The sequence below is a fragment of the Podarcis melisellensis genome, assembly GCF_964234715.1.
Source record: "Podarcis melisellensis genome assembly, chromosome: 11".
Taxonomy (NCBI): Eukaryota; Metazoa; Chordata; class Lepidosauria; order Squamata; family Lacertidae; genus Podarcis; species Podarcis melisellensis.
This window is the reverse complement of record NC_138543.1, coordinates 2,024,715-2,040,719: the sequence shown is the minus strand read 5'-3', so window position 1 is coordinate 2,040,719 and position 16,005 is coordinate 2,024,715. Positions and strand designations below refer to the sequence as shown.

At 40.2% G+C, this 16,005-nt stretch overlaps 1 protein-coding gene across 1 annotated transcript in view; it reads left to right on the top strand.

Moving 5' to 3' along the window:
* Window positions 1-7,114: 7,114 nt before the first annotated feature.
* The window catches only part of TRPM3 (transient receptor potential cation channel subfamily M member 3), a gene marked incomplete at its 5' end in the record, with an annotated part of 408,936 nt that continues 400,045 nt past the window's right edge, over window positions 7,115-16,005 (top strand). Inside the window, one exon of the mRNA XM_081930365.1 lies at window positions 7,115-7,321. Coding sequence (XP_081786491.1) covers window positions 7,298-7,321 — 24 coding nt within the window. The remainder of the gene's footprint in view (window positions 7,322-16,005) is intronic.

Genomic DNA, 16,005 nt, shown 5'->3' with positions numbered 1-16,005 from the left:
CTCTGTAACACCTATTCACACATGTCAATCTTCACTTGATGCGAGAGTCAAAAGAGGAACCTAAAGATGTCAGTATCAGACTTTATGCAACTTTCCTTTTATTCTGAAAAGTCTCAGAGAATAATACAGAGTTATTATAGAATTGATTTCAAAGTTTTACTGTTCTTGGGAAACCATCAGTTCAGATCTCTGAATGTGTTTTTTTTTAAGGGGAAGGGTATCTTTATTACAATTTACTATTGTAAATTGACTAATTTAAGGAATCTCATTCTAATACAAAATGGTCCAAAACAGGACTTTCTATGCATCCCTGTACAACTAAATATAAAACTCTACTGGTGACTGTAATATCTGACCACACAGACATTTCAGTATAACCATCACTACCACTGCCAAGATTTTTGGACAGTTGTGATGGTGCATCTTGCTGCATGAACAGAGCCTATAGCTCTTACTTCTCTTGTGTTTTGATAGAATGGCTTCCCCGTGATTGCTGGGCATCTGTTTCTCACACATTCTGCACCCTCTAGAGTTAGTTGAGAAGCTGATGAGGGGGATGAGAAACCACAGACAAATTCTTTCATGTCAGACCTGGACGGAGATCCTTGGCATTAAGCTAGGGATAGTGGATATTTAAATGAAAATTGTGTCAACCGAGTAGCAGAAATATCTCTAAAGTTGCTGAAGTGAACTAATACTGTTCAGTGCCTCTCTTATTTTTAGTTGCGTATATTTAGCGTTCTACTGTTTCGCTGTTCCTTGACCTGCTGAATCTCTTCCCATCACCTCGTCCTCCTCCACCCACCTCCAGCTGCCTGCCAGTCTGTGACACTCTTGCTCATTTGCCACAGTTGTGTGAGCTGGTCCTGCTGTCCTTGGGAAAACAAGCTCTGCCTCATTTCCTTTCAGCACTGCAATCCCATATGGACGCCGTCAAAACAGAACCTTCTAGAACTACGTTACTATGGTAACTGCACTTCTACCTCTTACTTAAGCCTTAATTTCTCAGTGATGGCATATAGATGGTATTTGAATTTTTATTGTAAAACATACAAAATAGAGTAATGTTGCTTATTTAATAAAACAAGCAAAATTTCATGGGTGAGCTAGTTCAATTCTGGAGAGGAAATACATCCAAACAGAACCTTTGAAATAGATCAGTTTGGGGAAGGTATTATAGAGTGGCCTCTTAGACCCCCCCCCCCAAGAGGAAATACATAACCAAAGAGTGGTCAAAAAATAACACTTATTTGAATAAAACTTGCACATGCTAATTTGCACATGTACATATGCAAATCTTGAAATACATAATGAATATAATTTTCATTGTAGTGGAGAAGATTGTGGTTAAGTGACCTGCCTGGGGGTCAGCTCAGTTTGCTGCCCAGCTGCTGAGGTGCTGATGCGCAGCTCCAAGCCCCCTGCTGCTCTCCCTTCGTAAAAGGGAAAGGGAAAGGTACCCCTGCCCGTACGGGCCAGTCGTGTCCGACTCTAGGGTTGCGCGCCCATCTCACTTAAGAGGCTGGGGGCCAGCGCTCTCCGGAGACACTTCCGGGTCACGTGGCCAGCGTGACGAAGCTGCTCTGGCGAGCCAGCACCAGCGCAGCACACGGAAACGCCGTTTACCTTCCCGCTAGAAAGCGGTACCTATTTATCTACTTGCACTTTGATGTGCTTTCAAACTGCTAGGTGGGCAGGAGCTGGGACTGAAAGACGGGAGCTCACCCCGCCATGGGGATTCGAACCGGCGACCATGCGATTGGCAAACCCTAGGTGCTGAGGTTTTACCCACAGCGCCACCCACGTCCCTTGCTCTCCCTTCTTACAGTTCCTTAAATGAAGCTCTGCAAATAGAGTGCTCTTCATAAGTAAGACACATTGCCACCTGAAATTATTACCTTATTAGTTTTATATTTTAAAAAGACATGCTAGCAAACATGTTTTAATGTTTCTATTCATTGCAAAGTCAGGGCCTTCAATTTCCTGGGGAAATTTTGCACACAGACCCCAAAATGCTCCCAGGGCAATCTCCCCTCCTCCCTACACCACTGGAGTAGGGGCAAGGTACTTCCAATATTGCATTGATTTCCACATGAGTTGCAGCTCATAAGTCCTTTGTAGGCAAAGCCATATATACATAGGTAAACTGCTGCCTTAGCTGTCAGGGTTCTATAAAGCACATAAAGAGAGGGAGAATTACCATCTCAGTCCCTGTGGTGCTTCAGACTTTGGATGGTGCAGTATTTCTACCACTAGGAGAACATCAATACTACAGAGCTCTGTCACACCAAGGTGATGTTCCATCTCGGAAAAGTCCAGTCTGGAACAAAAAGACAGAGAGACAGAGAAGTGATTTTGGATAAGGTTTTTGGAGAGGTGATTTTCCATAAATGGTGTGATCTCTAGCATTTCCACCTCTGCAATTAGCTTCTTTTGGACATGGTCAAGTTATTGCCTCCTGGCTTCAATTTGCTTCTTCAGCAGAATAATAGTGAACTACCATCAAATAGAGAAGCACACACATTCATTTTAGTGAGAGATTCCTTCTTAATAACTGTCTTCTGTTTGAGCATAAATGCGCTTCAGTCATGAATGGGGAACCTGTGGCTCTCCATATGTAGTTGAACTAGCCACCATGACCAGTGATCAGGAATGTAGAGGCTCCCCATCTCTGCTTTCAAATGAATGCTGAGGAATATCTTTTAAGCTGTATTTGCAAATAAAGCAGGAATATCTTGGGTTGGGGGGAGAACTAGGTGCTCATGCATAAATTGCACCCAAACGCAGGCACTCATGTTGCATTCATAGTGATGTTGCATTCATAGTTTCTATGTACATTCTTATCAGGGCCGGATTAAGGTTTGATGAGACCCTAAGCTACTGAAGGTAATGGGGCCCTTTATATGTCCAGCTGTCCTTTGTCAACAACAAATTGTTGCTGTATTTTGTGTTGAATATATGCTGTATGGTAATTTATGGACCTAATAGGTATCTAAAGACATTTGCACATAACAAAATATGTATGTTATCAAGGTAATTGTTGAACTGAAATACAATTAAGAAGAAGTATATTAATAGTGAAATACAATTAAGAAGAAGTGTATTAATGGTGAAATAATTATTAAGCTCTAACTGTATGTAGGTTTTATTTTATTTGTTTTTTATCTTATATTTTGGAAATGTACATCCAGTTGTTTTTTCCCTTTAATTTTTTTGGGGCCCCCCGAGAGAGTGGGGCCTTAAGCTAGAGCTTGTTTAGCTTATACATAAATCCGCCACTGATTCTTATGGTTCAATCCATAATATGTGCTAGTATGAGCATGATTTACACAGAATCCATAGCTGAATTCACTTTCTATAGGAGCTGGGATTGTGAGGGGGGATCATTAAGGCAGCAATATGCAAAGTTATGCTAGGTAACTTTGAAAATGAAATGATTCAGAATCTTCAGAATGCGGCTGCTGTTGACATGTACAAGGCCAACCCCCCCCCATCACATAGCAATAATTCTGTTACAACTACCCTGGCAGCCTGAATGCTTCTGAGCCCATTTCTGGTTTTGACCTTAGAAGCTCTTTATGGCTCAGGACCCCAATATATTCTGGAATGCATCTGCTCCCTGGCCCCTTAGATCTTAGCCAGAACCCATTTCCAGGTCCTCTCTCTGCCTGACACAGACCTGGAAGATGGTGACAAGGCACAGGGCTTTTTCAGTTGGAGTTCTGTGAAACTGCCCTGATGCCTTTACTGTACTAACCTTTTTCATACTTACCTTTCCCACAGACTTTTGGCAGGCTATTATATTTTGTTATAAGTGTGCTGCCAAAGCTTCCTGTGACTGTTATGAGGTACTGTTGCTTTTAGGGTGTACGTAATATGTTTATATTAATGCTTTTTAATGTGTTGTAAGTCACTTGGGGACCTCCAAGAATCAAGCGACTAACAAGTCTTAATAATACTAAAATCCTCCTCCTCCTTGGATTATAATATTGTTGATGGGATGGGGAGATCAAGTACAACAAAATAATGTAGTGGATTAATGTAGCAGATTCTATTGTGTTTTTAAAAATAGGGTAAAACTCACTTTTTAATAAAGTATTTCCAAAATGTTGGATAAAACCAGTGTTTAATATACTACCACCGTCTACAGTGTTGCCTGTTAGTATTGGTACTATATTTGTTAGAAAATGTATTTTTCAAAGAATAAATTGTCAAGGGGAAAAGAAAACATATGTAATATAACAGCTGCAAAGTGTGTGACTTCAGTCAAGGTCACAGAAATGCTGGATCATTGCCTTGTTAACCTGTTAACTGCCTTTAAAAGTGTGTGTATGTGTGTTAGAGTGTGTGGGAGTTGGGGGTTGTTTGGTTGTCTCATTGTTGTTTTGTTGACTGAGAACATGCAGACTCTGTCTGGAAGAGCTTATGAAGACAGGCAAGCTATGGACTAATGGTTTATGCACTGCTACAAAAGTGTGGTGGGGGGGGGGGAGCAAGAAGACCAAGCCCTCTCTTGGACTCAAGGGAGGGAAACAGATTGTATTGAACTGAGGCTTGTGTGTGTGTGTGTGTGTGTGTGTGTGTGTGTGTGTGTGTGTAAAGATTCATCTTCAAGTCTTGTGAAAATTGTCTACTTTATCAGTACTTTGAGGGTGAAACTGCTGCATCACTCTGAATGACTGAAAAAAGGATAACATTGCCAACATTAAAAATAGCACAAAGCCAATAAAATGAACCACATATGGTGCTGCCACACTCCAGTATTCTCATAGTACAAAACAAATGTTAAATGGATGTGCAGGTATCACATAGATTTTGTACACTGGACTAAAGTAGCAAATATTCACCATGCAAAAGCATTCTTTCTTCAAACACCATTCAAATTGCTTCAAGCACCTCAGCCACATGCCCCTTGGTCTGCGCTGAAATATGTCCTGTTTCCTGGGGCTTGAGGCTCACGCAGGGCACCATGCCACTGGTCTGCTTACAAGTCCTTACTTGGATAGGGTTATTTGTTGCTGAAACCAATTTCCAGATTTGCTCCAGCCTGATTCCCATAGCTAGCAACGTTTCCCTTTTTTAAAGGGAAATTCCCTTATTCCGAATAGGATTCCTCGCAAGAAAAGGGAAAAGGGCAAGAAAAGGGAAAAGCTGACAGCTATGCTGATCCCCACAGCTGTCTGTCTTGAATGATTTGCTCCACTCCATCTGTCTGCAGAGACATCACCTGGAGCTGAACACCAGGAGATAAAATCATTGGGCTATAAATAAGTGCAACACACCTTATAATGTCAGTGAAGGCATCTCACTACCACCCAACACAGAGGAAATGGAATGAGGCATAAACATCGTCTGTTCTGCACGCACCATAGAAGGCTCCCTGGCATCTCACTTGCTAAGGCAAGGACCTGCTGCCTCAAGACTCTTTCCTGCATGTTACAGGAAGTGCAAGTGAGTCACACTTTGTCATTTTGTCCACTAGACGAAGGAGGTACTTGCACACCTTTCTTTGGAGTCCCAAAAGGGGGACTAGCCCCACCCCCTCTCCTTAGTGTGATTCTCTGGAAGAAGAAGCAGAGGAATCAGGATCTGCCCCGGTTCCACTTTCACTGATTCCTGTTCTGTGAGAAAGATCCATTGTCATAGAAAATATTAATGAACATGACAGACACTAGAGCATGAAATACCATTTCTTAAATCTGCAGACCTGGCACATTTACAAGTGCCACATGTGATGTGCTGCTCACTTGCAAGAAACGTATCTTTTGGTGAGGCAGCCCTGCACTTCAGAAGTCCCATTAGGCCATTAGGCAGGCAACTTCACTCTACTATCTTTGGTGCCTGCTTAAATAATAATAATAATAATTAATAATAATAATAAATAATAATAATAATTGCTCTAGCAAGCCTACCCAGGCATGTGAATTTAGTTAAGTATATGGTGGTGGTTGATTGTTTGTTTTTAAATTACTGGTTTTATTTTGTATTTTAATTTTATAAGCTAAGTTGGTTTTAATGCTTGTATTGGTATTTTAAATGAATGTTTTAAATGAATACAAATCACTTACAGATCTTTTATTCTAATAAGTGGTATATAGATATTGTTAGGGACACAGGTGGCACTGTGGGTTAAACCACAGAGCCTAGAACTTGCTGATCAGAAGGTCGGCAGTTCAAATCCCCGCGACGGGGTGAGCTCCCATTGCTCGGTCCCAGCTCCTGCCAGCCTAGCACTTTAAAAGCACATCAAAGTGCAAGTAGATAAATAGGTACTGCTCCGGCGGGAAGGTAAACGGCGTTTCCGTGCGCTGCTCTGGTTCGCCAGAAGTGGCTTAGTCATGCTAGCCACATGACCCGGAAGCTGTATGTCGGTTCCCCTCGGCCAATAAAGCGAGATGAGCACCGCAACCCCAGAGTCGGTCATGACTGGACCTAATGGTCAGGGGTCTCTTTACCTTTACCTAGATATTGTTACACAAGAGTGTTTGATCCTAACACAGCCAGCACTTCTCTGTTTTCATCAATTCAGAAATAAATAAATTAAAGATACGGTTATATTAATTAAGCACTTTTCAGTGTTCATCAGCTCAGAAATAATGAAATAGCCTGTTAGTGTTAATTCTTCTGACCATTGGTTATATAGTGCCATTCCCTGTGTCAAATGGTACACTTTTATTTCAAGTAACAACTCACTCTGTGGAGAAAAATACATGGCAGTGTGCTAAGGGGAAATTTGTTTCCTTAAGAATCCAGCAAATTTTAACCAACAAAACTGCTCAGTCTACAAACAGATGCAGACCCAAAGGTTTTCTTATGTCTGAAAGCATTTAACACCATTATTAATAATGTGGCATAGTTCACAGAGCACTTTAAAAGCCAGCTGGGATAATTATCACCTAGTTTTAAAAGCAATATAAGCACCCAGATGAGGAAATTGATCAGTTTAACTCAGGTGACAGATGGCAGCCCCCTACTTCCTCATGAATTGATTATCTCCACAGCTGACAAAAACACGAGGGTTTTATTGTAAGAGTCAGCTTAGGCACAGGGTGATTAGGGCTTCATTTCCACATCTGCAGCTCAATAGGCAGCAATGTCAGAGAAGCGCGTCACGCCAACCTGTGGCAGAAGCAACACGCCAGAAGTCTTCGCACGCTCCTTGCTCCCCTCACCTGCACAGCTGAATGGAGAGCTGCTGGCTCAAGCTGCACTTTTGCTGTATGTAGACTTCACAGAATGAAGAACAGACAAGTGGATTCGTACTGGTCAAACTGTTAAATAAAGCTCACCTGCCCCAATGAAGAACAAACCAGCCAATTTGGTGAGTCTTGCATTTCTCTGGAAAGTTCTGAAATTAGATTAACATTTATTTAAGGGTTGTCAGATTCAGGGTGGGTTGAGACCTCTGGGCCTTTAATAGTGGAAAACAGAGGATTTTAGCAGCATTGCCTTTTCCCTTAATTGTAGAGCGATGATTAGAGAAGCTGCACCTGATGCAATTTTCTGTTTGACACAGCTTTTTATGTCACTTATTTTACAAATCCTAAATCTAGAGCAAACTCCAGGGTTTAAAATGATTTGCAAATGAAATCTGAAATACAGTACAAATTCAAAGCTAATAATTTGGTGAATGATTGTTCAGAAACACTGCCAGGAAATATCAATAGGGATGCAATAATAACATGCAGAATCTCGGGGGTTCACCAGATTTCTGGGCGTGGGGGAGAAGACAATCCCTTGTGAGTGTTTCCTAATTCAGTATAGTTCTACCAGGGAATACGATGCAACTGCAAAAAATACAAAATACATGACAACAGTTTATTCTGAAATAATCAGTGGACTATATATTATAGTAGCATGTTATTATGTCTCATTCCAGAGTTAGGTCAGTGTATTATATGTTTATTATTTGTTCAGATTCTTCATATATCCATTAGTATATATTAATAAAACAAATAATTTCACAAATATATGAAAAAGTATGACATTGTAAGCTATAAAATATCAATTTATCTGCTATATGACTGAATATCACTGTACAATTGCATGCCAATGATATATTGTATTATTTTGGAACAATAGTGTTTACACTGTATTGAAGCTTTCTAGAATTTAAATATTGCCTGTTGGCCTGTTGGCCAGCAACAACAAAAAGCCTGGATTATTTAAAGTTTTTGCTACAGTTATTTAGAAATGTACCTACACTATTATAGAGCTGGTAAAAATAAGGTCACAATCCAGGGTAAGTTAAGCACTGTTAATTCTAATTGATTCTTAATAGGACAGTTAACCACGTGCTTCATTTTTTCTTTGTTAAGTAAACAGGGTTTTAAAGTGCTCACTTTTGGCAGTTTTTTTTGCGCCTTTGGAATTGTATTTTGCAATATTCAGGCAGAATTACTACAGTTCTGAAAACAGTCTCTGTTAACACAGTGTTTCATAAGAAAAGTAATATGGTAAAGAGAAATGGCAAATGTTACACTGTAATCTTTCTGGACTTGATGCTTTGTTGCATTTTATTATTACATTGACAATATTTGAGAAAAGTAAGTTTTCTGAACAATTAAAAAATAGGTAAATTTAAAACTTGATATGCCATTACAGTTTCTGTTTGTTATTTTTCCTAGTTTCCTGATCACACAATTTTCGGCAAAACACTTTTTTGGTTTATTTTTTTTCTGTGAGTCCAGTGTTTTAAAGTCACCTACTGCAAGAGCAAGTTAGCAAAATATGTTTTAGTTATTTATTTGTGGATTAATAAAATCTGTGCGATAGATGAAACAGAGTCAGATTATTTCACAAACATATTAATTTTATACCCGAAAACAACAATTACATATTGGATCCCACCCCCCAATTTTATTTACAATCCTGGCTGCATTTACTGCAATTGGATGTTTTTCTACACTTACTTGATAGCTCATTTAATTGTATTGCAAACCTGAAATGCCAAAACTCTCCAGTAATGCAAGCCTATACATGTCTACTCAGAAATTAGCACCATTGCGGATTGCAGCTTAATTTTCCTAGCCAATAGACCAACCTTCATCTCCAACTTTGTGGCCTCCAGATATTTTGGAATGAAACTTCCTTAAACCACCATCTGCATGACCATGAGAGATTCAGAGGGACTGACCTCCTACATAGTTTGGTACATTAAGGGAGTTTGAATTTGTCATGTAGGTTTATTCGTTAGTTTGTTTATCTTCCTAATTAGAATTGGAGTTTCCTGTCTTGTATTACGCTCATTGGATAAGTTTGTTTTGGTTCTAAAACTAGACTCAGGTGAATTTGCCTTTACGTAGTTTACATCAGTACAGATATATGTTGCAATTTCAAGTGAAAATAGTAAATGTGATTTGCTTTAGAAGGTTCAAACATGCTTTTTTAAAGCACATTTCTCTCTGTTAACTTGGGAAAGTTAATGACTTCATCACCTTTTTGTTCTTTTAATGCAGACATTTGCAAAATATTTGGTGATTATGAATTCAGCTGTTAGTTGTTAGTGCTGCTTTTGATGACTTGATAAACTCTGCAGCAATTAGTATGTTGTAAACAGAGGATTTAATTTAAAGTTTAAATGAGAAGCATCCACTAAGAGGATCGTCTGCCAAGCAATAAACACCTGTTTTCCCCACGTCTTCCACAAAGAACTTGAAAATAATGAAAATACAGGAAAATACCTGTAACAACAGAATTGCGTCCTGGTGGGCTTTTCTTAGCCATGCCATGCCATGCAATTGACAGTTTTCTTTCTCAAATATCCATTAACAAGACTGTAGAATCTGGATCACCTTGGAAGAAAACATAGCTTGTATTAGGTGATATTTCCATTTATATTTCTTACTAATTAATGAAAACTTTAGTTTCTGGTACAAACTACACTTAGAAAATCTTCCACTGAAAGTTATAATTACAACACAGTAAACTACATTTACCACAAAAAGCTGTAGGTAAAACTTGCACTAACTGCTTCTCTAGTATGAAGCAGAAGTTGCACAAAGACAATTTCTGACAATAACTGAGCCTTGGTAGTCAGCATCTACAATCAGTAACCTGTTGAAGTATTTGTATATTTCACTAACATACACCAATACTTCACAAATGTAGGTGTTGTTACTAATATTATGTTGCAAGCAAACAAATATTGTCAGAGATAGGCATACCATATCAGAAAAACTGCCTTCCCTTTTTCGGTACAGAAGTTTCAGACTGAGATAGAGAAAAGCACACATTGTGTATAAAGTACATCAGTAGTTTTTGCCAACTTAGCTTTGTTTCATTCTCTCACCTCATCATTCAGACTTTTAGAGACAGACTTTTTGAGCAAAATCCTTTAAGCATGCAAACTTGATCAAGTATTTCAACATAAGTAACAGATTAGCATTGTATTTTCTATGAGGACTAATAGAGAGGATATGCATGGAAACAGGCTTGTAAGAAATGAAACAGACCTTTCACACATGCAAGGTAGCTATTTGCACAAGTTGATATAGGGGATCGGAGATTTTATCAATGGAAAATAGAATCATAGAACTATAGGGTTGGAAGAGACCATGAGGGTCTAGTCCATGGGTAGGCAAACTAAGGCCCAGGGGCCACATCCGGCCCAAGCGCCTTCTCAATCCGGCCCGCGGTCGGTCCGGGAATCAGCGTGTTTTTACATGAGTAGAATGTGTCCTTTTATTTAAAATGCATCTCTGGGTTATTTGTGGGGCATGGGAATTCGTTCATTTTCCCCCTTCAAAATATAGTCCGGCCCCCCCACAAGGTCTGAGGGACAGTGGACCGGCCCCCTGCTGGAAAAGTTTGCTGACCCCTGGTCTAGTCCAATCCCCTGCAATACAGGAATCTTTTGCCCAAAGACGTGCTCGAACCCACAGGCCTGAGAATAAGAGTCCCATGATCTACCAACAGAGCTATGCAAGCTACTGTAGCACAGAGAGAAGCTTAGCCAACTGAAAGCTAGAAACCAGGGAATATATTTCACTAATCAGCTTCTTCCTGTCTCTAGCATTCCAAACCAATGATACTGTGCTCAAAGCCTCCATCCAACATAGACACCTAGGCTGAGAATCCTGCTTTTTCTCCTGCTGGCAGGTCCGTCCTCTGACAGCTCTGTTCTGGGAGGTTCCGATTGTTGGAGGAATGGGAAGGCAACTCTTCCCGATTCCCCTTTCCCTTACAACCCCAGAAATCTGCTCCAGAGGGTTGGGTGATTCTCCTGAGCATTGTGGGGTAACTGAAGGAGGAAGGATGAATAAGCAAAAATTGCTTTTCCCGTCCCATCAAGCAACATGGTCATCTGCTGGATCTTGGTCTTGTCCATGAATGGAAGAAGCCCTTCCTTTTGAAGCCTAGTTAGGATCCAAGCTAAAGCCTCCCATTCTAGGGCATTATACATGCACTCCTTGCATACAGACCACTTCATTACGGTTGCAAATACCCGAATGCATTTTTTTAAAGTTATTTTTTTGGGCGGGGGCAATTCAACACTACTAGGGAGTATAATAATGAACTTTGATAATAAAGAATAGTGCTTTGTGCTGGCATATTGATTATAGAAGAATATGCTTGAGAAGCTTTTATCCTGTTGAACAGTGTATGTTCAGCTAACATATTAACTATCTGTTGAACTAAATGAACACAAAGGAAATTTAATACTTTTCTCTAAGCAATAGCCTCATAAAATTATTGTGGTATGTTTCATTGGTGCCCTCTTGCTTGTGTTTGATAGTCAATGCTTGCTCTTCCTTTCCTTTGCTGTGTTCGACTGGCCACAGAGTGGCAATGCAGCCTCGAGAGAAGGCATTACTCCACACCGAAAGCAATGGAGTCAAGGTGACCTGCCAAAACTTTCGAAAAGGAATAAAATATCTTATACTTCTTTCCCCTTATGGATAAAGATATCCAAAACAACAAGATAGAAGATATTTCAACTCATAAGAGTAGCTCAGAGAATAGTGTGACTCAAAATAATTTTTTAAAGCATGAAATAAAAAGCTGCACTTACCACACACACACACACACACACACACACAAGACTTGCCACTACAAACCAGAGGATACCGCCAATGAGAAATGAAACTGGCAGAGCAACTAAGCACTGCTTACATTGCTGAAGGTGCTCCAGGCTGTTGATCTACTGCTATGCTGAATTAGAATTTTCATTCTCTAGGGTTTTAGAAATGTTTTAATGCATGTACAATGTACAATTGCCATGTTTTGGAGGGTGGCAGGTTCTGTCCTTACAAGTGCATATTCCCTGTAGCTTTTGAAAATACCCCTGTAGATACAGTTGGCCTTGCAAAGAGCTCTGGAGGAGCAGGGTGCCCAGAAGTGTCAAGAGAAAAGCCTACTATCATGATGGTGCCCCCTATATATATTCATTGCCTGAAAAGGATTGTTTCTTTCTTCCTTGGACTGCCAGCGGGAGTCTGCACTTTCATTCTGCAAATGGAAGGGTTCCTCCCAGTTATGGAAGGAAATGAAGAACTCCAGCAGATGCTCCCACTAGTAAAAGAGGAAAGGTCATTACTACTAAATTGAATTTAGGGGGCAGCGGGGACTGGACAACAGACTTGCAAAAGGCAAGACAGACAAGGGAAGGGGCAAGGAGACATAGACGAGGGAGATCAGTTCAGGCCAGGGTGATCTTCTTTCTTGTGTTCTTGCTCCAGTAGTGGTGGGTGTACCCAGTGCATGGGGTACCTTTCTGCAGCCCCAGGGCAACCAGCCATGGAAGCAGAGTTCTTCCTGGCAGGGAGGGGATAGGGAAGCAACCTCTCTGCAGCTGCTCAATGATGGATGAGGAACCTCCCAGGAGAAAAGGAGTCCAGCATTTGGGTGGCCTTTGGCACCCTGGCTGATGGCAGAGAGAGGGCAAGCTTCTGTTGCCCTTCAGCTCTGGAAACTATGGCAATGGTCAGTTGGACCCAAGTGTTTTGTCTGCCAAGCAGACTAACTGGTGATTGCTGACATGGCTGTTTCTAGATTCCCAGTATATCGCTGAATATTAATCTACTAATTAAAGTTCTTTAAACAGGTGCTAAGCTAGGGCACCTAGTACCATTCTGTCATGCCAGTCCATGAAATTGTTTCCTCCAGATGGTCAGGCGAGTGAATGTCTTTCTGCAAGGATTCCCTCTTGAGATCCTGCTTAGCCCTCCTTAGTTGCAATACTCATTTAAATAATTCTGCATTTTCCACAGAAACTCGGTTAAACGCTATTATGTGATTTGCAAATTACACTTTCTGCAGTCTAACATTTATATCAGCAACAACAGGTCTCAAATTGCTCAAAATGTTCATTTTAGCCATGAAGATTCCACTGGCAGATGTTAACATGGTATATAAGTGGTTAAATGAAAACTGAGCGGCGTATATCTACATACAATATTTTGGGAAATAAACATGGTAGAATAATGAGATTTTTCATTATCCCCCATTCCTGGTATCCTGATTCTTAATTTTTTTTAAAAATATTTGCTTGTTGATTTTGGTGGAGAGTTTATTTGTGCCACTCTTTCTTTGTTGGTGCTGACCTTGAAAGCCCTAAACGGCCTCAAAGGCCCAGTAGACCTGAAGGAGTGTCTCCACCCCCATCGTTCTGCCCGGACACTGAGGTCCAGCTCTGAGGGCCTTCTGGCGGTTCCCTCACTGCGAGAGGCCAAGTTACAGGGAACCAGGCAGAGGGCCTTCTCGGTAGTGGCGCCCGCCTTGTGGAACGCCCTTCCATCAGATGTCAAGGAAACATACAACTATCTTAATTTTAAAAGACATCTGAAGGCAGCCTTGTTTAGGGAAGTTTTTAATGTGTGATGTTTTATTCTGTTTTTAATCTGTTGCCAGCAGCCCAGAGTGGCTGGGGAAGCCCTGCTGGGTGGGCGGGGTATAAATAATAAATTAGTATTATTATTATTGCTTCTTGTGATTTCTATCCAATGTTCTTCATGCTTAGAGGAAACCCATTGAAATTAATGACATGTCTAATGTAGGTCCAATTAATCTGAATGGGTTGCCTCTGAGTATAACTTACGGTAGTTGAATACAACCCAATATTTATTCATCATCATGGTCAAATTTTCCATCATTCCTTTCCCTCCATTATGTCAACTGGCGTCTGTACTTTTCCTTTAAAAGCAAAAAACCCAGCTCTCCTTCAGCGGATAACAAGGGGATTTCATTCTGCAGTTTCCCTACTCTTGGCTTGCTTAGATAACTATAATTCTCTGAACTCCCTGTTGTGTTTCTCAAGAAGCACAATCATGTAGCAATAATTAGACGCTGCAGAGCTTATCCTCATAGGTACAAAAGGGTGGGTTCCTGGCCACCACAGGTCACTTTTGCAGCCATGAAAAACACCAATTGAGTCTTGGTCCAATAAAAGCACCGGAAAGTTATCAATCTTATTCCAAAGTTCAGAAGTGACAGACATGGAATAAGAACAGAAAAACAATGCAAAAGCCTTTACAAATAGAAGTTGACATGACAGTAAATGCTAAGAATTTAAAGGGGAATAAAACTCTATTTTTTCTTTTGCTCCTGACCATACTTGATATCGTTTATATATTTACAGGTTTGAGGTCAGACTCAGCATTTTGTTATGGACGGTCCAAGAAAATTTCTTGTAGCCTCTTTACCAGATAATACTATGCAAGATAGTACTATAGAATATTAACTAAATAATTTAAAGGCTTATGTCCATTGAGAATAGACTAGTGAGGTTCATTCATTCATACATATTGTCACACACCACCCCCAATCTCCACAGCAGTGCGAGATTCCAGAGAGCTCCAAGAAACTTTACCCCAGGTTTGAGTTTCCTTTTACAAAGGAGGTGCAGCAGGGACTGTGGTGTCTGTGTGATATATTTGCCCATATATACAACCTGTGGCTGCCATGGAGGGGTTCAGAGCATCAGCATTCCAAGAGGGTCCTGCTCCTCCCACGGGCTCAGCAGCGCCCTTCCCTGCAGCTTAGCCCAGCTTCCTCTAAGTCCAAACTCTCTGCTCTCTCATCATGGGGAGTGAAAGCCCCATTCATGTGCATATCACATGGTTCCTTTGAGAATAATTATTGGTTTTCAATTACAATCCAATAATAGCCTCATTATAACAATAGCAATTTATAATACAATTATGAATACCAATCAATCAAATTCCAAATTATATAATTTAGATAAGGTGACCCCCCCATGTGCTAGAATTGATGGCTTGATTATTTGCTTTATTTCTGCATTCCAAAATCTTATTAATTTCCATTACATTCCAGTCATAATAATCCCTTATACAATAACTGCAATATTATTAATAATTTCTATTTGTGTTGACACATTAAATTATTTATAAAACTGCAACTGAGGAACTCAAACTATACTCTTGTTCTTCCTGTGTGTGGCAATTATTCTGTCTGATGTTTCTTCCTGTCCTTGTAAGATGTTAAGCCTTTCTTTCCCTCAGTTGCTGCTTTTCTCCACCATGCCTTGGGCAAAGCTGATATCCCATTGTTGTTCCAGAATTTTCTCCATTGCTCCATCCTGTGCAAAAAAATCACTCTGTCCCAACAACTAACCTGTTTTCACCATTTTCCCTCTCAGCCTGGGAAGAAGAGCGGTCTGTCAAACTGCAGATGACTCAGTAATGAACCTTATCAGTTCCTTGGCAAGTTCACACTCCTTTTATTCTTCCGTCCAACTGAAGATATATGAGCAATTATACTTCCAATTAAATTAAATTCCTAGTGCTCTTAGTGTTATTCAGTTCATTCCGTAAATAATAAAGGATGGGGAAGAGTCAGCTTTATTTTTCATCATAAACCTTTTGCAAAATAAAGCTTCCCTCCTTTTTTTCCTTTTTTTTACACGCACAGTTCTGTTTAATGTTATATTCCATATCTATAATCCAATTTCTTCCGTCCTCGCTTGTACAAATATAATTACTTGAACTAACATTCAGAGGAGGGTTGCCGAATCATAAATGTAGAGAATAAAACTTTAAATTAAGA